At 44.0% G+C, this 27,730-nt stretch overlaps 1 protein-coding gene across 1 annotated transcript in view; it reads left to right on the forward strand.

Moving 5' to 3' along the window:
* The window catches only part of BSCL2 (BSCL2 lipid droplet biogenesis associated, seipin), a 63,596-nt gene that overhangs the window by 21,386 nt on the left and 14,480 nt on the right, over positions 1-27,730 (forward strand). The window contains exons 3-6 of the mRNA XM_082271080.1: positions 4,536-4,679; positions 8,565-8,699; positions 14,233-14,330; positions 25,155-25,278. Coding sequence (XP_082127206.1) covers positions 4,536-4,679; positions 8,565-8,699; positions 14,233-14,330; positions 25,155-25,278 — 501 coding nt within the window. The remainder of the gene's footprint in view (positions 1-4,535; positions 4,680-8,564; positions 8,700-14,232; positions 14,331-25,154; positions 25,279-27,730) is intronic.

The raw sequence follows: 27,730 nt of genomic DNA on the forward strand, positions 1-27,730 counted from the left end.
GACATCTGGAGCACCTTCCTTAGCTTCTTTATCTGCAGTTATTGAAACTTTGGCGTCAAAAGTTGATCTTATGATGTCACAAGGTAATGTTAATAAACGGCCGATGCCCTCTGTCATCTGGTTCAGAGCCTGATATGGTTGCCTCGGACAACGCCCTCCCTGAGGGGTTCCAGTCTTCACACTCAGAAGGGGAGTAGGAGGAGTCCTCCTCCGCTGCAGCACGGGAACGCGCTTTAGTTGAAGCCAATTGCGCATGTTTCCGAAACGCGTTACGTCACTTCCGGAGAGTTTGCGGTTTACCGCTGCCTCCACTTGAACCAGCTCCTCTGTGAAGCTTCCTGCACCGTCATCACCCGGCTGCGGGCCAGTCGGGACGTGGAAGATCGAGTACAGGAAGTGATTTTACTATGGAACATGGACTCAAGAAAACTTTTATGTGAGTTACTACTTTAAATTGTCATGTAATAAATTGTTGCTACATTCAGCGTAGCCTGTTTCCTTCCTCCGTTTAAGGGCGAGCTCGTGTACCACTCTGTCGGGCGATCGGACAGTCACGGTTCAGACGCTCCAGGAGTTCAGGTGGACCATCAATTTCCAGAAGTCGGCGCCGACCCAGTCAGTTACCTGGGCATGGTCTTGGACTCGCTCTCTCCTCCCTACGGGCCTGCATGAGGTCCCTGGGGCTGATGGTTTCTGCATTCGAGGCGATTCAGTTTGCTTGCAGAGCTTTTGTGTGAAACTGAGCAGAGATTCTTGCCAAGTGGAACAAGGTTTCGCAGTCACTGGACAGGAGGATATGTTTGAGCCGTCTCACGAGGTTGGAGCTTTCGTGGTGGCTCCTGTCACCCGCTCTGAGCCAGGGCAAGTCTTTTCTGCCTTTGTTGTGGATGGCGATTACCACGGATGCCAGCCTGACAGGCTGGGGTGGAGTACTGGACACCCTTTGTGCCCAGGGGACGTGGTCAGCGGATGAATCCTCCTTGCCGATTTATGTCCTGGTGCTCAGGGCGATCATACTCTACCTGCTCCAATGGGCAACTCGGTTGCACGGTCGCCTGGTTCGGGTTCAAACGGAGGAAAGGTTCGTGGCCAGGGCCCGAGATCCTCTGGTGGATGCCACGGACGCATTGGTGGTGCCTTAGCAATAGTATCGGCTGATTTATGCCTTTTTCCCTGATTCAACTGTTGTCCAGGTTCCTCCGCAGATTGGCGTTCGAACAGGTGCAGGTATTTTTGGTGGCCCCAGACTGGCTTCGTCGGTCTTGGTATGCAGACCTCGTACAGATGGTCGTCGAGCCTCCCTGGCCGCTGCCTCTGAGAGAAGATCTGCTGTCTCAAGGGCCAATCTTCCATCCTGCTTCTGTCTCTGGCTTTAACGGTTTGGCTGTTGAAGGCCAGGTGTTGGCTCCGTGGGACCTGAATTTGGTTTTGTCAGTTTTGCAACTGCCTCTCTTTGAGCACATCTGAGAAGTTGCTCTGCCTGTGTTGTCCCAGAAAGTTGCCTTTCTGGTAGGTATCACCTCTGCTCGCAGAGTGTCGGAATTGGCGGCTCTGTCTTGCCGTCTGCCTTATCTGGTTGTTCATAGGGATAAAGTGGTCCTGTGACCCAATCAGTCTTTTCTCCCTAAGGTGGTGTCTGCTTTCCGCCTCAACAAAGATATTGTTTTGCCTTCGCTTTGGCGAAGACCAAGCGTCCCAAGGAATTTGCCTTGCATTCGTTTGGTGTGGTTTGGGTGATCAGGGTTTACCTGTCTGCCATGGAGTCATTTAGGAAGTCGGATTCCCTGTTTTGTCCTTTCCGAGGGACTTCGGACGGTTTCGCTGCAGCCATTTCCAAATGGATCAGCCAGACTATTGTTCAGGCCTATTCACTGAAGGGTCAGGTGCCTTCTTTCCCGGTGAGGGCACGCTCGACTAGAGCCGTGCGTGCCTCTTGGGCTTTTCGCCATCAGGCTTCTGTGTCTCAGGTGCGCAAGAGGTGACCTGGTCGTCTGTGCACACTTTCACAAAATTCTACGAGATTGACGTAATGGCATCCTCCGATGCTTCTTTTGGCCACAAAGTTTTACACTCAGCGGTTTGTTGAGACATGTTTTCCTCTTCCTGGGGTGAAATTTTGTTCTGGGGTTGGCTCCTGTTGCGCTTCTGTTTTCCCATTGGCTCAGTTTTTTTCTGGCCTTGTTGACACGTTGCCATTTTGTTGGTTGCGTCTCTTCCCTCCCCTCACACCTGCACTGCTTTGGGACATCCCAGTAGTGAAGAATACTTGGAAGGGCTGCGACTGTCAGAGGATGTAAGAGAAAATAGAATTTATGTAAGAACTTACCGTAAAATTATTTTCTGAGTCCTCAGTCGCAGCCCCGCCCCTCTATTTTGGGGTTAGTTGTCTTCCTGTACTGCTTGCTACAAAACTGATTAGCAGCTCTATGCACTATTAGCCTCCATTCATTTGCATGTTCCTGCGGAGAATTACAAACATCTTTGCTGAAGTAACTGCGAGAGCTGCTCACCCCATCTAGAGGAGAAGGGATCAGCGCCATCTCTACACCTGGTTTTATAAACGCAAATGGTTCCTTATTTTTGGTAAGAGGCCAATACCTTATATTCACGGGTGTTTCATCACAAGATTGGAGGTGGATATCACTTGATAAGCATATTGAGATATAATTTGGATCCACTAATTGCTCTTACCTTTTTTCCGCCGGGTAAGGAGGAAATCCACCAGGTGGTGGGATATCACAGTCACTATTGATTTGGTTGGATTGATTTGGTTGGATTCCCTACCTCTGTATTTTGCATCACCAATATCACCATTGGAAGAATTTTTTTATAAAATGGACTGATTGTATCACATATTGTTTGGGTGTTGTCCTAAATATAATTAGATTTTTATTTTGATATTGTTGTATATCATCCACTGATTGCATATATAATTTTATATATCTCATCACGAATTAGCGCACTTTTATATTAGTTTCGGTTTATCTATTTACATTTTCAGTAGCAGCTTTTTCACAGATCAGCGCACCCCCTTCCCTTAAGGCCCGTACACACGTAGCGATTGTCGGCCGTAAATATTCGGCCACCGACCGATCGGACGATTGTCGGCTTGTTAGTATGATGCTTCCGACAACAGACTGTGAACAGAATCTGGTGTGCAGGCTTTAAAATTTTTGTTGGCCAACACCAGAACGGCCGATTGTTCCTCAGTCAGTACAGAATTCGGCCGACAAACCGCAGATGAGCAAGACTGGGCATGCTCAGAGAAGAAAAAACACACGGAAAGTTAACCATCACATGACATCACTTCTGCAGTCGGCTGTTGTTGGCCGACAACATTCGTGTGCAGTCTTTAGCACTTTTCAACCGACAGGACAGCACCGGACAAAAGACGGCCGATCGTTCGGCCGACAATCAGTACGTGTGTACGGGGCTTTACACAATCATTGTCCTTAGTCTGCTTGTCTTCAGCAAACTGTTTGCAGGCTTTCTTATGCATCATCTTTAGAAGAGGTTTCCTTCTGGGACGACAGCCATGCAGACTAATTTCTTGCAGTGTGCGGCGTATGGTCTGAGCACTGATGGGCTAACCTCCTACCCCCTTCAAACTCTGCAGCAATGCTGGCAGCACTCATACGTCTATTTTCCAAAGACAGCCCCTGGATATGACGCTGAGCACGTGCACTCAACTTCTTTGGTCGACCATAGCAAGGCCTGTTCTGAGTGGAACCTGTCCTGTACAACCACATTATGGTCTTGGCCACCATGCTGCAGCTCAGTTTCAGGGTCTTGGCATTCTTCTTATAGCCTAGGCCAGTGATGGCGAACCTTGGCACCCCAGATGTTTTGGAACTACATTTCCCTTGATGCTCATGCATTAGTGTAGCTGAGCATCATGGAAAATGTAGTTCCAAAACATCTGGAGTGCCAAGGTTCACCATCACTGCCCTAGGCCATCTTTATGTAGAGCAACAATTCTTTTTCATGTTGTACTTCCAGTCACCAGTATGAGAGAGTGAGAGCGATAACACTATATTTAACACACCTGCTCCCCATTCACACCTGAGACCTTGTAACACTGAGTCGCATAACATCGGGGAGGGAAAATGGCTAATTGGGCCCAATTTGTACATTGTCACTTAGGGATGTACTAATTTTTGTTTCAAGTGGTTTAGAAATGAATGGCTGTGTTGAGTTATTTTGAGGGGACAGCAAATTTACACTGTTATACAAGCTGTACACTCCCTACTTTACATTGTAGCAAAGTGTCATTTCTTCAGTGTTGTCACATGAAAAGCTATAATAAAATTATTTACAAAAATGTGAGGGGTGTACTCACTTTTGTGAGATACTGTGTGTGTGTGTGTGCATATGTGATTTATTTATATATATATATATATATATATATATATTGGGTGGGCATAGAACACTTTTAAGAATAGATATAGTTAGGCTTTAAGCTGATATACATATAGTATTAGGAATTATATGGTTATATTTTTTAGAATATCTTAACACTTTTCTACTACTTGTAGGTGCTGATGTATGGACAGCCTTACCGCATTACTCTGGAGCTCCAGGTCCCGGAGTCCACTGTTAATCAGGATCTTGGGATGTTCATGATCTCTATATCATGTTACACTCGAGGGGGGAAACAGATTTCTTACACTGCTCGATCAGTAAGTTACTGTTCGTTTAGTTTTCTTTCCATAATCACATGCTATTTATTTCAAACGAGAGTATGTTGTAGTGCTAAAGTCACAGATAAAGACCCATGTTTGCCAAGACAATAGAATGTAACAACAGCTGGGTGACAGCAAGCTCACAGGCCTTAGGTAGACTATGGGAGAAGGGATTGTGTTGTTAACCACTTGCCGACTGCTCACAGTATATTTACTACGGCAGTCGGCCCCGGCCAGGCAGAGTGACGTAGGTCTACGTCGCTCGCCTGTCACTCCTTCTAGAGCCAATAGCGGGCGAGCGCACGCCCGCCGAGGCGCCCGCCTCGGCTCGTTCACGGAGGAGTGCGGGAGTGTGACTGGCGGACCCAATGTCCGCCGGTCACACTACGATCGCCGGTACAGCGGGAGAAAGACAGAGCGGCTTATGTAAACAAGCCGCCTGTCAGTTCTCCCTGTGTAAAAATGAAGATCAGACGGTTCTACTATGTAGAACCGTTGATCTTTGTTTTTACACCAATAGCAATGTCCCACTACAGTTAGAAGCACGCCCCTAGGACACACTTAACCCCTCCCTGTCCAATACAGTTAACCCCTTCCCTGCCAGTGTCATTTTTGCAGTAACAGTGCATATATATATATAGCTCTGATTACTGCAGTAATGTCACTGGTACCCCCAAAAGTGTCAAAAATGTCAGTCAAGGGTCCGATCTGTCCGCCGCAATGTCGCAGTACCGCAAAAAAAATCGCAGATCGCCGCCATTACTCGTTAAAAAAAAAAAAAAACACCAAAAATGACAAAAATCTTTCCCTTTGTTAGTAAACGCTATAACTTTTGCGCAAACCAATCAAAATACACTTTTTGCGATTTTTTTTTTTTTTTTTTTTTTTTTTTTTTTTTTTTTTTTTTTTTTTTTTTTACCAAACATAGGTAGCGTAAAACAAATTCCCCCAAAAAAATGTAAAAATCAAAATTTAACATTTTCGGCCAATTTCATATAAAAAGAAAGTGAAAAATATTGTTATTTTTGCAAAAATTACGCTCTTTTTTTGTTTATAGCGCCTGATCAAAAAATCGTACAGGTGATCAAATACCACCAAAAGAAAGCTCTGTTTGTGGGAAAAAAAGGACGTGAAATTCGTTTAGGTACAGCGTCGCACGACCGCACAATTGTCCGTTAAAGTCACGCAGTAAAAAGTCGCAAAAAACCCCCTGGTCTTTTAGCAGGAAAATCCTCCGGTGGTAAAGTGGTTAAACTGCAGATGACTGGTGTCCTACTGGCTGTACCGATTTTTTTTTTTTTTTTCCCGTGACCCTGAAGCAATTGGCCTGTCAGACATTAAGTGTCATTGGGACTGCCGTGTACATCGCAGTGACTTTGCACAAGTTCCCTGTAGAAAAATAAAAGGCCTGCTGTTGCTCTGCTGAGATTTCAATTGGTTAAGAGTAGTTAGGTTGCCATAAGTTGGTTTAAATGCCAATGTGTAACTTCTGCTTTTACCCGAGTTGGCCAAAATAGTTACAATAAAGTAATTATTACTTTAAAGATGAATTCTGGGATAAACAAATGTCTAAATGCATTAGTCATATGTAGTCTTAAATAAATCTTGGTGTGCTTTGTGAATTTCTTCCAGAACTGCTAAAATCCAATGTGAAACTTTACCTTTTGTACAGGAGCTTCCTGTAATAAAGACCTGTCCCTGCTTCTCTGTCACTTTGTGCAGGATTACTGGTCTTGTGTCTTTTTTAGTTTTCTGCAAATAGCCTGTAGGGGACATTGTGATAATGATGCAAACTGGGCACCCCAAAAACTGTAAGAAAAGACACAGGGCAGCGAAGTTGTTCAGAATTCATTAGTTGGTTATGACATTTTGTAGAATAGGAGACCCATAACGGTGATCCCCTTCCATAATCCCAGGAGGGCATTTTATAAATTAACAAACATTTAGCTGCATTACAAACACCCTCATCAGTACATTGATTAGTATTAGAATAACCTAACACAATACAAATTTCAGTCTTGCTCTAATGACCATCATGAAACCTTCAAGCTTTCAGGCTTGAGTAAGTAGAATCTTAACAGATACTCGCCCTAGCTAATAGCTTCAGACTTTTCACCTGTCATAAATGGCTCAGCTGGTGGATTAGTTGAATACCCATTCCTGGCTGGCTGTTAGTAGCCAAAGAATTCATACTTCAGTGTATTTCTTAAAGCGGAGTTCCGACTCCCCCTCCCCCTCCACCCCCTCCAAAAATACTGTAGCTGCTGACTTCTAATATTAGGACACTTACCTGTCCTGGAGTCCAGCAATGTCGGCACCGCAGCGGATGTTTCCCTCGGCTGTCGGGTGCTGCCACTGCCATTGCCGGTAAGGGAACCCGGCAGTGAAGCCTTGCGGCTTCACGGGTGATCCCCTACTGCGCATGCGCGAAGTGCGTTGTACATTCAGATTGGCTTTGCGGCGGGGGACGAAGGAGGGGGCCAAACTTCTGAGGGACGCCGCAGCGGCGCCATCTCCCGGAAGTGGGGAAGGGTACCTGTCAAAAACAACCTGCCAAATGTGGCACCAGAGGGGGGGGGGAGGAAGCAAAAGAGCGGAAGTTCCACTTTTGGGTGGAACTCCACTTTAACTCCTGGAAGGATAACAGTACAGTCAGAATAAGGACATTTACCTGTATAAATTAGCAGCATTTGAAGCTCCAAACGCCGCTATCCTAGGAGGTACTGGAGACGGATTAGGCTCATTACATCTCCTAGGTAAAATACAGTCGAACACCCATCATATATGTTTTAAATCAAACGGTAATTTCATGCTGGACAATAATATGCAAGTTATCAGAATGCAACCTGTAGGTATTCCAAGATATGAATATATGTTTTTACTGTATTTGCGATAGTGACAGCTACATGGTCATAAACACTGTGACATCGCATTGATCACTCCTCAGACCTTCTGAGTGGTCAGCTCATTTCTATTCACACCCTTCACTGAGACCAGAATTGAGAGCCTGCATCAGTAGTTTGGAGCTCTCCCTTTTTACCATCAAAGAACATCAGCCAAGATTTGTGAGAGTCATGAATATTTATTTATTTTGCTCATTGACTGTACTTTGCCAGACTCACAAAACAAGGCCTGTTATGTATTTTCATTCTTAAACCTCATTTGTTTTCTGTTGCATTATTGTCCTTATTCCTTTGTAATACCCTTTTGTATGTCAATATATTTTTTTGCAGTTTTCACTTTTTTATTATTAAATAATATTTTGAAAAGTGGTAATATTTGTCCCTAATGCCAGAACTCTTTTAAGAATGCTACTATATTGCAAATCTCTGAATATTCTTTGCTGCTGTGACAGTGGGTATTGGACGTTTGTCATACCTGTTATCGCTAATATTGTAAATGGTGATATTTATGATAAATAACTGGTGTAAGTGTTTTGGGGGGTATTAAAGGGTTACCTGCGAAGCTAACAAAATCCAGTGGAAAATCTTTGTGCAGGATGAGGCTGAGAGTGTCATTGTTGCACATCAGTGACAGCGCAGTGTGACTAGAGTTTGACCAGCCATTAGTCACGTCTTGGTGAAGGTGGCTGGGGTCTGACGCCGCCACCATCACAGGTGGCATCTGCTGGAATCCCACAGCTTTGCTCTCGGCACAGACGATGGGCAGCCCAGTGATGATGTCGCCTCTACGGTAATAACTGGGTTTGCAAAGGCATTTGGTGCACACAAAGTGGATGTATATCCTTTTGTGGCTGTTGAGGAATGCAAATTAACATTTTTTTTTGCCTAGATTTCAGCTTTAGCTCAAGTCCAAGTCTTTTCATAATGGCTTGTGCTGAGCCTGGCATTTAGTAATCATACTGTGTTTGTTTCTTTCCAGGCTTTGCTGCACTACAAATCTCATCTCCTGAGGACACTAGAGACTCTGTCCACATTACCATTATTGATGTCTGGAATGTCAGAACAGAAGCAGTCTGTTGAAGTGGAGTTGTTCTCTGAGTATCGGGAGGATTCGGTTAGTCATTTTCTGTGACCATCTGTCATTGTTTTTCTTTTTCACTGACTACCTTCTTTGTCACCCCTTCTTTTTTACAGTTTGTGTCAAAATCGAATTTATCACATAGTGGATATTTGTCACCCCCCACTATTTTATATAAATGGTGACCATGACATTGATGGGACATTTACAAAGACAAATGCAGTGATTTGAGGCAAATTTTTTTTATAACTTGCAATTATTTATTTTTGTGTATCCGTTCTCTAGACCTAAGTAGCACTGCAACAAACATGCTCTACCTCTTTGACTTTTCATCTAATGGAATGTTGGTGCTGCATCAAGGGCACCTGTCCACCCACAAACAGTCCTTGTATAGAGTAGAATCCTGGCACACCGCTCAAGATCTGTTTTCAAAGTTTGTTGATTAGAAAGCAAATGCAACATAACAATGTCGCTTAATGCATTTTGACCTTTTAGGCTTTAATCATAGCTATGACACCCTCTCTCTGGTGCCGGCCATGATGTTTCACAGGCAGTTGATGCATTTTTCCGGGTGCGTTTTGCTTTTTTTTTTTTCACACACATTTTTAATGCGCTCTGCATTTTTGGGAGATATCTGTTGTCATGCAAGAGAAACCAGCAAAAACACGGAAAAATGCGAGTACTGTGGTTTTTATGCGTTTCTGCTACATTTCCATTGAAGTCTATGGAACCAAAATCGCAACCTGCTGCGGACCGAAAAGTCCTTGACCCTTTTCCAAAAAGCACACCAGTTTAAAATGCACAGATGTGAATGTGACCCATAGGAAATCATATTAAATAGACTGCAGTGCATCTCTGCAGAACTGAATACTCATAGGTTTGAACCAGGCCTTGGAGAAAATTCACCCTAAGTGAGGAATCTGGGGGGTGTCACCAGAACTAGTGTCCCTATTTTAAAGATTTTCCCTCTGTTACTGTTCTGGTGTCAACCTAAAATGTAGGATTTTCTTTTACTGTCACATTTACAGGACAAAGAGAGAGTGAATTTACAGACCGCAACAAAAATTGAAAGGTGCTCTAATCCCTCTTCACCAAAAATAAAATGAAAAAAATGTTGCCTTTTTAGTTACTCTTTAAATTAAAAAAAAAATAAAATATAACTTAAAAAAAATTAAAACCAACAATTTAAAAGCACCCATCACCCTGTGCACACACCTGTAAGCAAGTGCACATGCAGAGCATGCATGTGTATGTAAGTGGGGATTATGCCACAAATGTAAGTGTTCGCCATACATTTCTGATTGGCAGCAATTATTCTGGGGTCATGATTCCTTATTAACTCTAAAGTGATAACTTGTAAAGGATTTTGAAGCATTGCCTATGGACAATTATGGGTATCCTAGGTTTTTACCATTACACAGTTGCAACAATTTCAGGTTTTGACATTTTGGATATCTATTTACTCTATGCAACCTCATAATTTATACACTGCTCAAAAAAATTAAAGGAACATTTTGAAAACGCATCTCAATGGGGAAAAATATCTTTCTGGATATCTATACTGATATGGATTGGGTAATGTGTTAGGAACGAAAGGATGCCACTTTGTTTGATGGAAATGAACATTATCAACCTACAGAAGGCTGAATTCAAAGACACCCCGAAAATCAAAGTGAAAAAATGATGCAGGCTAGTCCATTTTGCTAAAATGTTCTTGTAGCAACTCAAAATTGTACTCAGTAGTTTGTGGCCCCCACGTGCTTGTATGCATGCCTGACAATATCGGGGCATGCTCCTAATGGGATGACAGATGGTGTTCTGGGGTATTTTCTTCCCAGATCTGGGCTGGGGCATCACAGAGCTCCTGAACAGACTGGGGTGCAACCTGGTGGTGTCGGATGGACTGAAACATAATGTCCCAGAGGTGTTCTATTGGATTTAGGTCAGACGAGCATGGGGGCCATTCAATGGTAATCATCCTTCATCCTCCAAGAACTGGCTGCATACTCTCGCCACATGAGGCCAGGCATTGTCTTGCACCAGGAGGAACCTAGGACCCAGTGCACTAGTGTAGGGTCTGACAATTGGTCCAAGGATTTCATCCCAATACCTAATGGCAGTCAAGGTGCCATTGTCTAGCCTGTAGAGGTCTCTGTGCACCTCCATGGATATGCCTCCCTAGACCATCACTGACCCACCACCAAACTGGTCATGCTGGACAATGTTACAGGCAGTATAACATTCTCCATGACTTCTCCAGATCCTTTCACATCTGTCACATGTGCTCAGGGTGAACCTGCTCTCATCTGTGAAAAGCACAGGGCGCTAGTGTCAGACCTGCCAATTCTGGTGCTCAATGGCAAATGCCAATCGAGCTCCACGGTGCCGAGCAGTGAGCACAGGACCCACTAGAGAATGTCGAACCCTCAGGCTACCCTCATGAAGTCTTTCTGTTTGTTTGGTCAGAGACATTCACTCCAGTGGCCTGCTGGAGGTTATTTTGTAGGGCTCTGGCAGTGCTCATTCTGTTCCTCCTTGCACAAAGGAGTAGATACCGGTCCTGCTGATGGGTTAGGGACCTTCTACGGCCCTTTCCAGCTCTCCTAGCGCAACTGCCTGGCTCCTGGAATCTCCTCCATGCTCTTGAGACTGTGGTGGGAGACACCGCAAACCGTCTGGCAACGGCAGGTATTGATGTGCCATTCTGGAGGAGTTAAACTTCCTGTGCAACTCTATAGGGTCCAGGTATTGGTTAATGCTACCAGTAGTGACACTGACCCTAGCCAAATGCAAAACTAGTGAAAAACAGTCAGAAAAGATGAGTGGGGGGGGGGGGGGGAAATGTCAGTGGCCTCCACCTGTAAAACCATTCCTGTTTTGGAGGTTGTCTCCTTGTTGCCCATCTAATGCACCTGTTGCTAATTTCATTACCACCAAAGCAGCTGAAACTGATTAACAACCCACTCTGCTACTTAACTGACCAGATCAATATCCCAGGAGTTTTATTGACTGGATGCTATACTCTGATTAAAAATTGTTCCTTTTTTAATTTTTTTTTTTTTTTGAGCAGTGTATTTTACCAAAAAAGGGTATTAGGTTTGTGTGTAATAATAAAACTCATTTTGGTTTATTTATTTCCAGAAAATATGCATGGGATAAAAAGTTGCACAAATCTCATGCAACCTAAAAATTGCAACTGCCTTCATTTTATTCTCCAGGGTCCCTGCCTTCAGAAAATTAATTATTTTGAGGGTTTAAAGTTTATTTTCTAGCAAAAAATGCCACACCCAGCCTTTTAAGAAGGGTTGTCTCTAAGCCCAATTAGAACAGCCTTCTTCCTGAGTGTTAATCAAAAGGGCCTTCCTGCTTTATTCAGAGTCCCAATGTTAAAACACTGGTAAAAAGCAGTGCAAATTCCATGAGCAGTAAGAGAATTTGTTTTTGAACGTTTGACATATTGTAGAAACTCAGGTGCCTGCAGAAAAAAAATGGGTAATTTTTTTTTTTTTTTTAAACCCCTGTCTGCCCACCCAGTGTGTCTTTTTTTTTTTTTTTTTTTAACTGGGCTTGTACGCCCAAGGGCAGAAAGTCTTCCTAAACGTGACCACTATGGCTGTCAAAGTGGTCACATAAGGAGTCAGTCCCGCCAGTTTCCAATCACCATTACAGACCGAAAGCTTTGGCAGCTCGGTCTCTGTTCTTGGAGAGCTCAGTGAGTGTGTCGTCAGCAAAGAAACGTCTGTCCCCCGTGGACGCATATGTGTAGACTTTAAAGCTTACTACCTTTGCTGCCGCATATATACATATATATGACCGTACATAACCATTAATAAGGCTAGGGCTGCATTGAAACAAAACACTTTTTGTATTATATCTGAGAAGATATCTGGATGTGTGGTCATGACAAATAGATGGAATGTGTGAGAATCTTCCAAAATTTTCATGCAGTAAAACCCAGATCACTAAAGCAAAATGTGTTCATGAACTATATAGCCTTTAATAAGAAGAATAAAGTATCTAAGGCCCAAACTTTTGTTTGTTTTTAGTTTTGCACAGAATGGGACATGGTTAGGAGTACCATGTTGGTTTTTCTTTTCTGTCTGTATCTTGTTGGGGAGAATTACCTTTACTTCCTGCCCCATTGACACCACAAAAAGTGGAAATCTCTCCACAATAAGGAACAGCCGATTTCCCTTCTATTCAAATTCCAACTCCGTTTTGGATTCTTTACCAATTTAATTCCTGGATACAGTGGTCACTGGGGCTCGTGGAGAGGGGCATAGATACCTATTGGGAACACGGACAACAAAAAAAACCCAACCGAGGTTCTAACAATTCCTTACTCTAGCTAAAAACTAGAAAATAATAATTTTGACTAGAATAACAGAATATTTAAAGATATACTTTAAACAATTTTTCTGTTGAGCTTTCCCCAACTCTTGGCAGTCATCTTGTTTGCAGCACGTAGTTATCATGTCCGCATTGCATTGAATTCAGTTATTGGTAGAGCAAATTATTTGCCTGTGTAGCAGAGCTGCACGGTTAATCGTTAAAAGATTGCGATCTCAATTCAAGCACCCCCCCCCCCCCACGATCCTAATTCAGCATTTCTTCGATTCTTCATAACCGAAACAGAGGGCACACGGTCATCTGCCCTAGTGTAATACCATTTATTCAGACCGGAATAAAAACTTGCAGCTAATGCACAGACATTTAAAAGGCGAAGAAACAGCGTGTTTGTAAGTGAATCCTCCTCTCCTGGGCCATCTCTGTAAGATGTAAGGGAAATCTGTGGGTCGAAGGAGAGACCCGATGACCGTGGTAAACTGCCAGGACACAGCTCTGGCGTTGCCGCTCTACTGCCCATGCGCCCATACCAGCGAGCGCTCTGTGCCGATAAAGCGGACCGTGACACAGGGAGAGGTAGACGATGACACGAGACGCCTGCATGCTGCGGTTGCCATGACACCGCGTTTCGAGGCGTGGCCTCTTTTTATTAAGTCACACGCACACCATAAGACAGCTCCTTTTTTATATAGATTTTTCCAATTAACTAATTGATCCTCTATAATCTAAAATAAATATATATTCAAAACCCTTCTGAAAGTTTTTAGCACAGGGGGCAACATTGTCTCTTTTTGCTGTTCTGCACTGAAGCCACAAAATGTCAGTAGGCTAGTGTTTCTTGCTAAGAATCCATTTACTCTGACCTAATACATTTTGAATGTTTAATGGTCATTTTTTTTTCACATATTTTTTAATTACATTTCTTTACATTTGATTGATGCAAAGCGTATTATGTCTTTTATTGCCATCTTGTTTGATAACCTAATGTTTAGGGGTTGTAAATCTTTAAAATAAAAAAGTTCTTCAGAATCGTGATCTTTATTCTAAGCAAAAAAATTTGTGATGCTCATTTAATCTGTTTTTTATGTAGCTCTAGTCTAAATGCTCATAAGAACACACTGTACTGGGCAACTGTCTTTTTAAACCCTACTCACCTACTACCATGTTCTTATTTGTTCAATGCTCTTTGCTTCCTCCCTTTTACTCTGACTTTCTTCTGCAGTATGTCCCAACCACAGGGGCAGTGATACAAATACAGAGTGTCCGCTTACAGATATACAGTGCAGAGCTCCGCGTCCATGCGCACTTTACTGGACTCAGGTGAGACTAAGTATAGATCGGGAAAAACTGGCTATATTTACAGATGTCATTCAAAGGTTAGACCTCCTAGAAGGTATATATTGGAGTCTGGAGGAAAAAGTCCACCTAGCTTCTTATATCTTTTGCGAAAATTGGTGAAGAGAGATCTCTCATAGCTCCTGACTCTGTTCACAGACAACTCAAAAAGTGGAGAGTTCCAAATCCCCCCCTTTTTAAATCTTTGTGTGCTCGTGTTTTTAAATTGAGGCTACTAGAAGAAACCTTTAAAAATCAAACTCCCTCATAATGACCATGACAGGTACGCAGATGTGGGAACAGACCAGTAGTCTCTGTGAGATGCGGGAGTCATAACCACCATTAATTGAATGAGCTAGTTGCCTAAATTTGGAACAGTTTGAGAACCATGGCTTGTTAATTTTCTCCTAAAAGGAGTTGTACTTTTTTTCCTATAAGATACTGTGCACTGGTTAAGTCCATTTTTTTTTTTTTTTTTAAACCCATACCAGGGACAGTATTTACATGAATGAAGGGTGCCGTGTGTGCTGGTGGCTCGTGTGTTCCTTTTAAATCATTAGTCCTCTGCCCCCTCAATACCTCTACAGCTGTGATCGCTTGGTTCTTTTGGGGGTGATTAGGTCTGGCTTCCATGAGCGAAGAAGGGGGGCAAGAAAGGGCATACTATGGGTTCCTGCAATGAAAAGTGCTTTGTGAATGGAGAAAGTGAACATTTCATTTATCCGTCCATCCTCCAATGATCGAGCGCTTTTCATTGTAGGAACCAATAGTACAGGTTCTTTCAATAGAGCACAAGGGTGGATATGGTGGGCCATCATAATCCCTTATTAACCCTGCAGCACTAGAAGATCACAGCTGGGGCGGTGTATCCAGGTGGCGGAGGACTGAAGATTTCAAAGAGCACGGAACCCGCTAGCACTAGCTGATTAAAAAAAAAAAAAAAATACTAAACTTCAGCTTTAAATCTTTTGAATCTTAAAAAATTTAAATATGAGTTTTGCTGGACTGCTTTTTTTTAGATCTGCATTAAATCTCAACCTGACTATGCAGTAGGCTCCATTCTTTTCCTTTCCTTCAGGCTTTTTTCAAGGGATGTGGTCAAAGTGTATAATTGCTCTATGCTGCCATCACAAAAACACATGATTACCCGAAAAAATGATGATTTATTCTGTTTCAACCTACAGAACAGGGTTTCTCCATATTAAAGAACAGCTGAAGAGACCTTTAAGGTCCTTTGTCCATTTTAGTACTATTTTTACATATACTCATTCATTTGTGTTTTTATTATTTTTTTTTTTAAACAAAGATTTTTTCCTGCATAGATTTCCTATTTACAGTAATGTAAAATAAATAGCATAAAAGAACTGATGTTCCAAATGTTATGTCTGAGATATTACTATAGTGTTTGCTTACATATGTCTATATTGTTAGAAAAAAATTATATTTTAACCAAAGAAAATTGTAAAATATTAGATATTGAAGGTGTATTTTCGGGCTTGTTGAATAAATGAGATCAAAGGGCATTAATATTATGCAAAGTAACTTGTCCCAACCTGTCAAATTTTTAGATTGCAGAAATCAAATAAATGAAGATTGGATCTGAGTTACTGCAGGTTTTCCAGCAATGTTTGCATTACTGCAGTGTTTTCCAAACCTGTCCTTGAGCCTCACCAACAGATCAGGTTTTATTATCTACATTTATAGCTAAAATACATTGATGAGGGACACATTACTCCTTCTGTGCATGTTAGGTTGCTCTCAGAACATGGACTGTTGTTGGGACATGAGAAAAGGTTTTGGAAACACTGCCTTACACCAAAAACCGGTTTATATGTGCTTTTTATGTGTGAATATTCTGTCTGCTATTTAAATGCAATCTATTATGCTTTGACTTGTTCATCATTACTGTACAGCTGTGTTTTTGTTTTTGCATACTTGCATTTCTCTATCGCTCATTGACAGACGTAGTCTTCTTGATTCTCAAGAGCTGGGTTATGTTGTCTCCGCAGGAGTAGGACTAGGCAGAAAGACAAAACGTTCTGGCTCCACCTTAGGGGCAGTCCCTGAGGGTATATCCTCCCTCTCTCTGCTACAGGGAATCAGTTTTTTTCTGTCTAGTCAGGAGTAAGGACCTAAGTTCCTTGCTGGGATCTTTTGGTCCTGGCAAGACTTTTTTTCTTTAAGAAAAAGACATTTTTTAGGTAGTTTTCTCCAGTGTTTTTTTCCTGTGAGATCTTCAAGCAAAAATGCCGGACTGGGCGACACTTGTGGTCACCCCAGCCGGCCTACGAGCGCGCGCAGACCATGGCATTGCGCTTGGTCGGCCGCGACATATTCAAGTAAGTATGCGGGGCCGGGCGACGGGCTGGATGTTGAGATCCAGTGGTCACCCCGGTTTCTGCCTACGAGCGCGTGCAGACCAGAGCTCCGCGCTGGGTCGGCCGCGACGGAGTCCCAGTGAAGGGACTGACTTTGCGAGTTAAGTCTCGCTTGGACGCCAGGTACCAGAGAGTCGAGGCGTCCGGAGTGGTCCACAAACCCCCACCCCGGTGGAGAGGGTATTGTGAAGAGAGGGTGCCTGTCGGTTCGGTATGGTGAGTAAACGTTCCCTTTTTTCCTCGTTATGAGGCAGTATGTATTATGGGCCCCTCCATATATGGTCAGTATATATCTGATACTTACAAGTCCCCCTTGTAATACAGCATGTGTTTGTGGGAAGTGGACTTGGTTTAAGAGCTAACACTCTACCCAGCAGACTGTAACATTACAGCAGACATAGGAGGTATAATCCTACCTTATGTGTAGTGTATCTTCTGTAGATCCATATATCGCCTCTTAGCAGAGATGCAGGTGGATGTGCTGGGAAAACGATTTCGGCGGTCCGCCGCCATTTTGCCGTAGACCGAATGCATGTATGTCCTCAGGTCACGCCGGCCGCCATGTTTTTGGAGTCTTATGTCTCTTCTATGGGGGCGGCCATGTTTTGTGAGCCCAGCTACCTCGTGGAGAGCTGGGAACGCCGGAAGGCGTACACAGGGGGCGGAGCCACGCCTTCTACCCGGGAAAAAGCAAACAGCTCCTTCCAGTCTGTGTAAGACAGACGCTGACTGCAGTTGGTTGGAAACTGCACTGCATCGGTTGGTGAGCCTTGGGGGTCCCTCTCTCTCTCTCTGTGGGATCGAGAAGCAGGTACTCTGAGGGGCGCTATTGCGCTAGGGGGAGACACACAAAAAAAAAAAAAAAAAAAGTTTTTTTGTTTTGCTGGCAAAGGTGTCCTGTATTAACATGGACCCTGCCACTCATGTATCTCCTCCGGATCCCCTCGAGGGGTCTGCGGGATCCTCCAGCACCCCATTGACAATTGAATCATTGTCAGCTATTATGGAAACTTTTGTGTCCCGGGTGGAAGTGGCTTGTCAGGGACAGGGCGCAAGAAAGCGACCCCCGCCTAACCCCTTATTATCTGAAACCTCGGACTCAGACTCTGAGCCTATTTCTGCAGTTGCAGGTACTTCATCTGGGATTGGTGTCTCGGGTCCTGTCTCTTCAGACAGTGAGGAGGATGTTTCGGCATCCGCCATAGCCCGAGAGGAAGCGTTGGTAAACGCACTCATTGTATCTGTTCAAGAGACCTTAAGGTTACAGGGTATTCCATCAGAAATAGCTGAAACTGAAATCCCTTTTGGGACTAAAAAACGCATCAAAGTGTCGAAGGTTTTTCCATTGCCCAAATGTTTTGGCAATCCAATCGAAGAAGAATGGCGTCTGCCAAAACGCACTTTTACTATTTCTAAACGCATTGATAGGCGTTATCCGTTTGAGGAAACCCTTATTAAGAAATGGACAGAACCACCTGTGGTGGATTCACCAATTGCTAGATTGAATAAAGCCACGGTTATTCCTTTAGAAGACGCTCCGTCTTTTAAAGATCCAGTGGATCGCAAGATAGAAGCTATGTCTCGCACCATGTTTTCCTTGATTGGATCAGCTTTCAGACCTATAATAGCTATTGGTCTGGTGTCGCAGGCTGTAACTGAATGGACCAAGTGGTTACGCCGGGACTTAGAAGAGGTCCCTCAGGCGGTATCAGATTTGTTGGAACAAATGATACAGGGGTTACAGTTTGTGTGTGATGCGGCGTTAGACGCCACTCCATTATTGGCGCGAGCATCAGTCTCAGCAGTGGTTCTCAGGCGTACACTGTGGCTAAAAGGTTGGTTAGCCGACCAAGGTTCCAAAAAAGCATTGGCTAATATCCCCTTTTCAGGAGAGCGTCTATTTGGAGCCAACTTAGATGAGATCATTAAAGATCTCACGGGTGGAAAGAGCACCTTTTTACCACAAAATTTTAAAGGTAGAGGAACTCGTCAAAGACGAGGGCCTTCTTTTTCTGCTCACAAGAGGTTTTTTCGTCCCGCGAGTGAAAAAACGAAGTCCTCCAAAGCTCCTGCAGGAGGCGTCAGGGGTCGTTGGTCGGGCAAGCAAAAGCCCGCCCCCTCCAGACCTGAAGATAAACCATCCAAAGCCTGAAGGTGCGCCCCCACCCATAACTGGGGTGGGGGGACGTCTTCGCCGGTTCCCGGATCCATGGCTTTCCAGAATCCCGGACAAATGGGTTTGCAAAGTCATAAGGTCAGGGTACAAGATCGATTTTCGATCTCTCCCACCGGCGCGATTCTTCCCTTCCAATATCCGACTATCCGCAGATCGTTTAGAAGATCTGCGGAGAGCAGTCACAGATTTACTACAACAAGGAGTGGTAGTCCACGTTCCTTGGACAGAACGGTTTCAAGGGTTTTATTCAAACCTGTTTACAATACCCAGGAAAGAGGGCAAAGTGCGTCCAATTCTGGACTTAAGAGCACTCAATTATTTCGTCAACATAAGAAGATTCAGAATGGAGTCCATTCGCACGGTAGCAGCCTTCCTGCATCCAGGGGATGTCCTAGCGTCCATAGACATCAAGGACGCCTATCTTCACATTCCCATTTTCGCAGGACATCAGCGGTTTCTACGCTTTTCCGTAGAGGAGAACCACTATCAGTTTGTGGCGTTACCTTTCGGTCTCGCCACGGCTCCGCGGGTCTTCACAAAGGTGTTGGCCCCAATGTTGGCACTTCTGCGCCAAAGAGGTATATCGATCCTTGGTTACCTAGACGATCTTCTGCTTCATGCAGAGTCTCCTCAGACCTTGCTACAAAACATAGAAATTACTATGATTTCTTTACAGGAATTCGGGTGGCTGGTGAACCAGCAAAAGTCATTTCTGGTTCCCACCCAGAGGCTCGAATATCTGGGTCTAATTCTAGACACAGTCAGGACAAGAGTTTTTCTTCCGGTAGGGAAACTCCAAAAGATTCAATCAGTAGTCCAGTTGTTACTGTCCAACAGCTGGTCTTCCCTTCGGACTTGCATGAGGGTTCTGGGGTTGATGGTGGCTTCGTTCGAAGCAGTCCCATTTGCCCAGTCCCATACCCGAATTCTTCAGCAAGAGATTCTTCTCAGATGGAATCGGAATCCGGAATCCCTGGACAATCAGATCCGATTGAGCAAACAGACCAGAGAGTCTCTGGTCTGGTGGCTTCGGTCTCCGATGCTCAGCCAGGGAAAGTCATTTCTGCCAATATATTGGACGATAGTGACCACGGATGCCAGTCTATCTGGATGGGGAGGAATTCTCGGTCAGTTATCTGTCCAGGGACTTTGGTCCCCGGAAGAATCCAGGTTACCGATAAATGTATTGGAACTGAGAGCGATCAGACTTTGTCTGATTCACTGGACCGAGCAGCTCCAGGGCAGCCCGGTTCGGATCCAGTCGGACAATGCCACGGCCGTGGCTTATGTCAATCACCAGGGGGGCACCAAGAGTGTCCGAGCGGCCAAAGAAGTGGCTTGCATTCTTCGCTGGGCGGAACGATTTGTTCCAGCAATCTCTGCGGTGTTCATTCCGGGGGTGGAGAATTGGCAGGCAGATTATCTCAGCCGTCAGACCCTGGATCAGGGGGAATGGTCCCTCCATCCAGACGTTTTCCACCAGTTGTGCCTACGGTGGGGCACCCCGGATGTGGATCTGTTGGCATCACGTTTCAACAGGAAAGTTCAGAGATTCGTGGCTCGCTCCCGCGATCCTCTAGCAGAAACCGCAGACGCACTGATCGCCCCGTGGGGGCAATACCAGCTAATATATGCCTTCCCTCCTCTCGCGTTACTGCCAAGACTTCTTCGCAGGATAGAGGAGGAAGGAATCCCAGTAATCCTGGTAGCTCCGGACTGGCCTCGTCGAGCTTGGTACGCCGACATGGTCAGACTGGTGGCGGACGTCCCGTGGAGACTTCCTCTCAGGGAGGATCTACTGTCTCAGGGACCGATCTTCCATCCTGCTTTACGATCGCTGGCTTTAACGGCCTGGCTATTGAGACCCAGGTGCTGAAGGACAAAGGTTTGTCAGCTTCAGTTATTCCTACTCTAGTTGAAGCAAGGAAAGCGACTTCCAGAAAGATTTATCATCGCACATGGAAGTCCTACATTGCATGGTGTGAACCTTTGGGGTTCCGTCCTCGGTCTTATTCGATTAGTCGAATATTGGCTTTTCTGCAACAAGGGGTTGAGCAGAAACTGGCCTTGAGTACTATCAAGGGTCAGGTCTCAGCATTAGCCATCTTCTTTCAGAAGCCTTTGGCTACTCATTCCTTGGTGCGGAACTTCATCCAGGGGGTGCGACATCTGGCTCCGCCAGTGCACGCGCCGTTACCCCCCTGGGATCTTAATTTAGTGTGGTCGGTTCTTCAGAAACCTCCCTTTGAAGATATTAGGGATATTCCTCTACCCACGTTGTCCCAGAAGGTGGCCTTCTTGGTGGCTATTACTTCTGCACGCAGGGTGTCAGAACTGGCCGCATTATCTTGTCGTTCACCATATCTGGTGGTTCATAGAGATAAGGTGGTTCTTCGTCCGAATCCATCCTTCCTACCAAAAGTGGTTTCAGAATTTCATCTGAATGAAGAAATTGTATTACCTTCCCTGTGTCCTAAGCCCAGTCATCCTCGGGAGTTTGCTTTACACTCCTTGGATGTGGTCCGGGCGATCAGGGTATACTTGAAAACGACAGACTCGTTTCGCAAGACGGATTCACTTTTGTGATCCCAGATGGACCCAAAAAGGGGTTGCCTGCATCTGCCGCGACCATTTCCAGATGGATCAGACAGACGGTAGTACAGGCTTATTCTATTAAGGGTCGGGAGCCCCCGTTCCCTGTTAAGGCGCACTCCACTCGGGCACTTAGTGCGTCATGGGCCTTTCGCCATCAGGCGTCAGTGGTCCAGGTGTGCAAGGCGGCTACCTGGTCGTCGGTGCATACCTTTACTAAACATTATAAAGTTGATGTAATGGCATCGTCTGATGCCTCGTTTGGCCGCAAGGTTTTGCAGGCCGCAATTTGAGGAGACCAGTGGTCTACCTCGAGGGTTTTTTCCGTTGGAAAATTTTTCTTTAGTCTCATTCTTTGTTTATAATGAGCCTTTAAAACTTCTAGTTTGGCACCAGTTGGGCCTTCTAGATTGGATTTGATTTTGTCAATCCCACCCCTCATTTGTGGCACTGCTTCTGGATGTCCCAGCTCTTGAGAATCAAGAAGACTACGTCTGTCAATGAGCGATAGAGAAAAATGGATTTTTGTAAGATCTTACCGTAAAATCCTTTTCTCTTAAGCTCATTGACAGACGTAGTACCCGCCCCTCTATCATTGAGTTGGGTTGGGTTAAATTCTCTGTACTGCTTTAAAACAGAACTGATTCCCTGTAGCAGAGAGAGGGAGGATATACCCTCAGGGACTGCCCCTAAGGTGGAGCCAGAACGTTTTGTCTTTCTGCCTAGTCCTACTCCTGCGGAGACAACATAACCCAGCTCTTGAGAATCAAGAAGACTACGTCTGTCAATGAGCTTAAGAGAAAAGGATTTTACGGTAAGATCTTACAAAAATCCATTTTTATTGCTGTTTTTTTTTCATGCATTCAATGTATTATCACTGTGAAACTCTGCTCATCATGGAGCACAACTTGGTAGTGTTACTGTCCAGTCCAGAAATTTGTGCAGGGCTGAAGCTGCCATACTAAAAGAACTGCAAAGTGTAGACATTCAGAAATTGGCACAAAACAAAGGCGAAAGAGTCCAGGATTCTTTTGTTTGCAATTTTGATCACATAAAAAGCAGCCAACATGCTCCTTCCTCAGGGCTTAGAAAAGAAATGAGAACTTGAATTGACTCAAAAAGACTATAACCAAATCTAGGTTTGGACTGATTTGAAATCTCATTTTAAACTCCAGTTGTATCCGGGGCAGTTAGTTGATTCCCTGAAAATTTTTTGTGTGACCAAATTTCAAATGATTAAAAGTGTCTTGGGAACTTTCACCTTTTTCGTTTTTAGCTTTAATTTCTGTATGTCTACACTTTAGTTAGTTCCCAGTACCCATGAAGAAAGCCTGTTTGTGTGCTTCCTTGCCAGAGCCAGTGATCGTGTTTGAAAACTTCCTTGCATTTGAATGATAAGCAACAAAATTCCAGTAGCTCTGAAAAATTCCTTTTCTAGTTAAAGAGAGATTGTCAAAGACCACAAACATTGTGCATGCTGGTCTAGTACTGGGAAGAGTGTACCCCTGCATTGATTGATGCATAACAGATAGGACATGTGAAAAAAGCATCACCTTGCCCAACACTTGTCAGCTGACCACATTCTTCCTTGACTATACTGCTTTGCCGGAATAATAGTATCCTACAGCACAGTGGCATCCATCTTTACAGTGGCTTTTTTAATCAGCGCATGCAGGTGACCATGTCCCAGCTGTTAATCAGTATTTTTGGTGGTGGTAGTTAATCGTTTCCCCTCCACCAATCTTTCCACATCAGGGAGTGCATAGGAAGTAAAACCTTTGCTGGTGACTCATTTCCGACTTCTTTTGTGGATCTGTAGACTTTAACTTACCTGTGGAACTCAGTTCTACCAGTTGTGTCTCATGCCTCATTTAAAGTCCTAAACTTCCTTTTTTTCCTCTTAATTTACACCAGGAATGGAGGCACATGGTTCTTATGATCATGTGCTTCATTTAAAGTCACACAACCCCCTTCTTTGTATACTATAAGCTACATGTAGTGCACCCTATTGAAATTCACAGGCTGCCCTATGAGTGTCACAGGAAAAACAAGTTCTAGGGCTTCTTTGGGGCGATTGTTGCTTGTAGGGCAGCCCATTCAAGTGGATGATCCAAAAATGAAAAATAAACAAGCTTTTCAGTGCTTAGTGCCAGTTCAAGTGGATGGGCTGCCCTATGCCTGACAAGTGAAATTGCTCCAAAACTCCCCCCAAATGTAATCTCCTGATATGCAGACATGTGAACAGGAATTGACAGCTGAGTGTTTCCGTCCACTCCCTCCTTTGTACTTGTATAAAGATGACCATACACTATACAATCTGTACAATCTCTGTACAAATTCCTTTAGATTTACTGAAACAATGGAATAGGAGGACCCCTCTATCGATCCAATCATTCAGTATTCAATTAGGCAGATGCTACATAGTTGATGGTAGTTCTAAAGAGGATTGGGAGATTGTATAGTTAATGGTGAGCTTTACAGAACCCAGAATAGAGTTCTTCTGTTTTCAATACTACAGCTCTATCCACATAGGCTGTTATCTAATCGCTCAGCACACTACAAATGAACAATCTATTCAAGATGAAAGTTAAGGTAGAAAAAGAAAAAAATTGATGCCTGTGTATTTAGTGAGAACAGTGATCACTGATTTGATTGCCTTTCATTTAAAAAAAAAAAAAAAAGTGCACCTGGAAGTGGGTGGTGGGTAGGAGGGCAGATGATACAGGGTGTGTGCTAATGAGGTCAGCTGGTCAACTCCTTCCTGTGTCATGACCTATAGTCTGTCCCGGTGTTCCGTGAAAAAACCATACCCGTGAGAAAACCATACCCTTGTCACTTCCGGAGGGTATGGATTTCTCACGGCAGTGTGTTTAACGTTATACTTGCCGCCGTTACATTAAAACAGCTCCTCTGCACTATGAGTGATCTCCGCTCCTCTCCCTGTCACTTCCCTGATCTGGGGTAATAAATATAAAAGCGGATCACGGAGCCGACATTTACATCTCATACACCCGCCGCCGCTTTCATATTTATTAGCCCACATCAGGAAAGTTACAAGGATAGGAGCGGAGATGCCTCATAGTGCAGCCGCGCTGTTTTATGTAACCGCCGCAAGTTTAACATTACTTTCACTACCGTAATTATTTCATACCTTCTGAGCATGCGCACTTGTCATCTTCTCTGCTCTTCCATGATGTTTCCGGCTCTCTGAGCATGCGCACTCCTTCGCTGCTCAGCTGTTTCTCACAGGAAGTGACGAGGGTATGGTTTCTTCACGGGGTATGGTTTTTTAACGTTACACCGGAAGTAAGGCAGAAGTCATGGAGAAGTGTTTTTAAACAAGACGTGTGTGTATAATAAATAGAAAACTTTATTTCTGTTTATTTCTGCAAAAGACCTACATTAATGCTATATTGATATATAGGGAAGCTTGAATTTAGAAAATAAAAAAGGTGAACAAAAGTGAACTTGGCCTTTAAGGGCAGTGGTTTAAAATTCATTACTGTTGTTTTTTTGTATTTTTTTTTTTTTTCATTGTTTTTTTTTTCAGTCTAGCTTTCGATGGCAATATGTCTGTGATCTTCCTCAACTGTGTGCATTGCATGTTTTTACTTTTTTTTTTTTTTTGATCACCATATTATGACATTGAGTATTTTGTTACAGGTACCTGTTGTATAATTTCCCAATCATGTCTGCTGTGATTGGCATTTCCAGCAACTTCATCTTCATGAGCATTTTGGTTTTGCTCAGCTATCTCCAGTGGGGTTTTAGGAGATCTCGTGTGAGGGTGAGTGGTGGTACTCGGCTGGTAAAAGGAGATGTGTAATCAGTGTTCCTCAGGATACATGCAAAGTGATCACAGCTGTCAAATCTGAGAATGGGGCCACATTATGTTTACACAATCTTGTGGTACTGCATACTGATCTCATCACATACTTTTTTGGGCTTGTTTAGCTATGCAGAGCATTCAGAAGCCCAGATATGCTTTTCTTCTGAGGTCAGTGTGCAATGTACACGCTGCACCAGGACTGTAAGGAAACTGGTTTTCTAAAGGCCTGTGTCAACAGGATTTGTGCTCATGTCAGTGATGCAGCTTGCTTTCAGGTGCATTCCACTTGCATTTGAAATCTGTTTGAGACAACTCTGAGATCATAAAGAGTTCCCTTACAGGTGCATTCAACATCAATTTACGCGGCATCAAACTGCTTCAAGCTGCCTTTGCTTTCCCATTGACTTGTATTGAAAAACCCATTAGTACAGGTCGCTATGATGCGTGATACTGTATATCAGATGGATCAGAGCTTCATAGAAGCCAATTATAGCCGCTTCCAGAGAAACTGCAACTTCATCCAAAGGAGTGGTAACCACTGGTGGGCAAAAACCAACTGGGAAATTATCTGTAAAATGTAGGCACCGTCAATCCACCCTGCCGCCATGGTTGTAATACTGCTAACCTAATGAGGGGTTGGAACGTTGCCAGAGGAAAGCTGAGATAAGACGTGCAGTACTCTAGAAGCCTAGATTTCCTTTTAATTCAGGTCAGTTAGTAGGGCGTTCAGTCTGCAATAATCTGTCAGTGTCTGCCTTCATCATTGTGTGTCCTTATCACAGTGTCATCTGTTCATCAGTCTCTGTCTAGCTATGTCTGCCAGTTTGTGTGAGTTCTAGTATACTATAGGTTAACATACCACTCTGCACTGAATTATGGATGTAATAACCTTAGGGTTTTTTAACTTTATATATTCGCTTGACCGCATGACAAGTCACAACCCATTTGTTTCAATATCACCCAATCCCATCTATGCAACTTTGAAAATCAGCGACTTTAAAAAGTTACCTGCACTTTTTTTTTTTTTTTGATGCAACCTAAGATCCAGAGAGTGTAAAGTTGGATCAAAGTTGCACTCTAAGTTGCATGACTTTGGGGTCGCAATAGTGAAACCGTAGACTAAAGCTCCGTTTCCACTAGTACGACTTGTCATGTGACTTTGGACACACAAATTGAATCCATTCAGAAAATGTGTGAATTTTGGGCAAAAGTTATGTGAATCTTGTATGGGAAAACAACATTTTAAATACACTAATAAACAAAATTATAAACAACACTTTTATTTTTGTCCCCATGTTTCATGATTTGAACTCTAAGATCTAAGACTTTTTCTGTGTACACAAAAGGCCTATTTTTCTCAAATATTCTCAAATCTGGCTAAATCTGTGTTAGTGAGCACTTCTCCTTTGCCGAGATAATCCATCCACCTCACAGGTGTGGCATATCAAGATGCTGATTAGACAGCATGATTATTGCACAGGTGTGCCTTAGGTTGGCCACAATAAAAGGCCACTCTAAAATGTGCAGTTTTATCACACGGCACAATACCACAGATGTCGCAAGTTTTGAGGGAGCGTGCAATTGGCATGCTGACTGCAGGAATGTCCACCAGAGCTGTTGCCCGTGAATTGAATGTTCATTTCTCTACCATAAGCCGTCTCCAAAGGAGTTTCAGAGAATTTGGCAGTATATCCAACCGGCCTCACAACTGCAGAACACCAGCCTAGGGCCTCCACAGCCAGCATCTTCACCTCCCAAGATTGTCTGAGACCAGCCATCCGGACAGCTGCTGCAACAATCCCGTTTGCATAACCAAAGAATTTCTGCACAAACTGTCAGAAACTGCCTCAGGCTAGCTGGACCTGACTGCAGTTTGTCATTCATTGTAACCGACTTGAGTGGGCAAATGCTCACATTCGATAGCGTCTGGCACTTTGGAGAGGTGTTCTCTTCACAGATGAATCCTGGTTTTCACTGTACAGGGCAGATGGCAGACAGCATGTATGGCGTTGTGTGGGTGAGCGGTCTGCTGATGTCAATGTTGTGGATCAAGTGGCCCATGGTGGCGGTGGGGTTATGATATGGGCAGGCGTATTGTATGGATAACGAACACAAGTTCATTTTATTGATGGCATTTTGAATGCACAGAGATACCGTGATGAGATCCTGAGGCCCGTTGTTGTCATTCATCCACAACCATCACCTCATGTTGCAGAATCATAATGCATGACCCCATGTTGAAAGGATCTGTACACAATTCCTGGAAGCTGAAAACATCCCAGTTCTTGCATGGCCAGCATACTCACTGGACATGTCACCCATTGAGCATGTTTGAGAAGCTCTGGATCGGCGTGTACGACAGCGTGTTCCAGTTCCTCCCAATATCCAGCAACTTGGCACAGCCATTGAC

Source organism: Pelophylax lessonae (genome assembly GCF_965119305.1).
Source record: "Pelophylax lessonae genome assembly, chromosome: 10".
In the NCBI taxonomy this organism is placed as follows: Eukaryota; Metazoa; Chordata; class Amphibia; order Anura; family Ranidae; genus Pelophylax; species Pelophylax lessonae.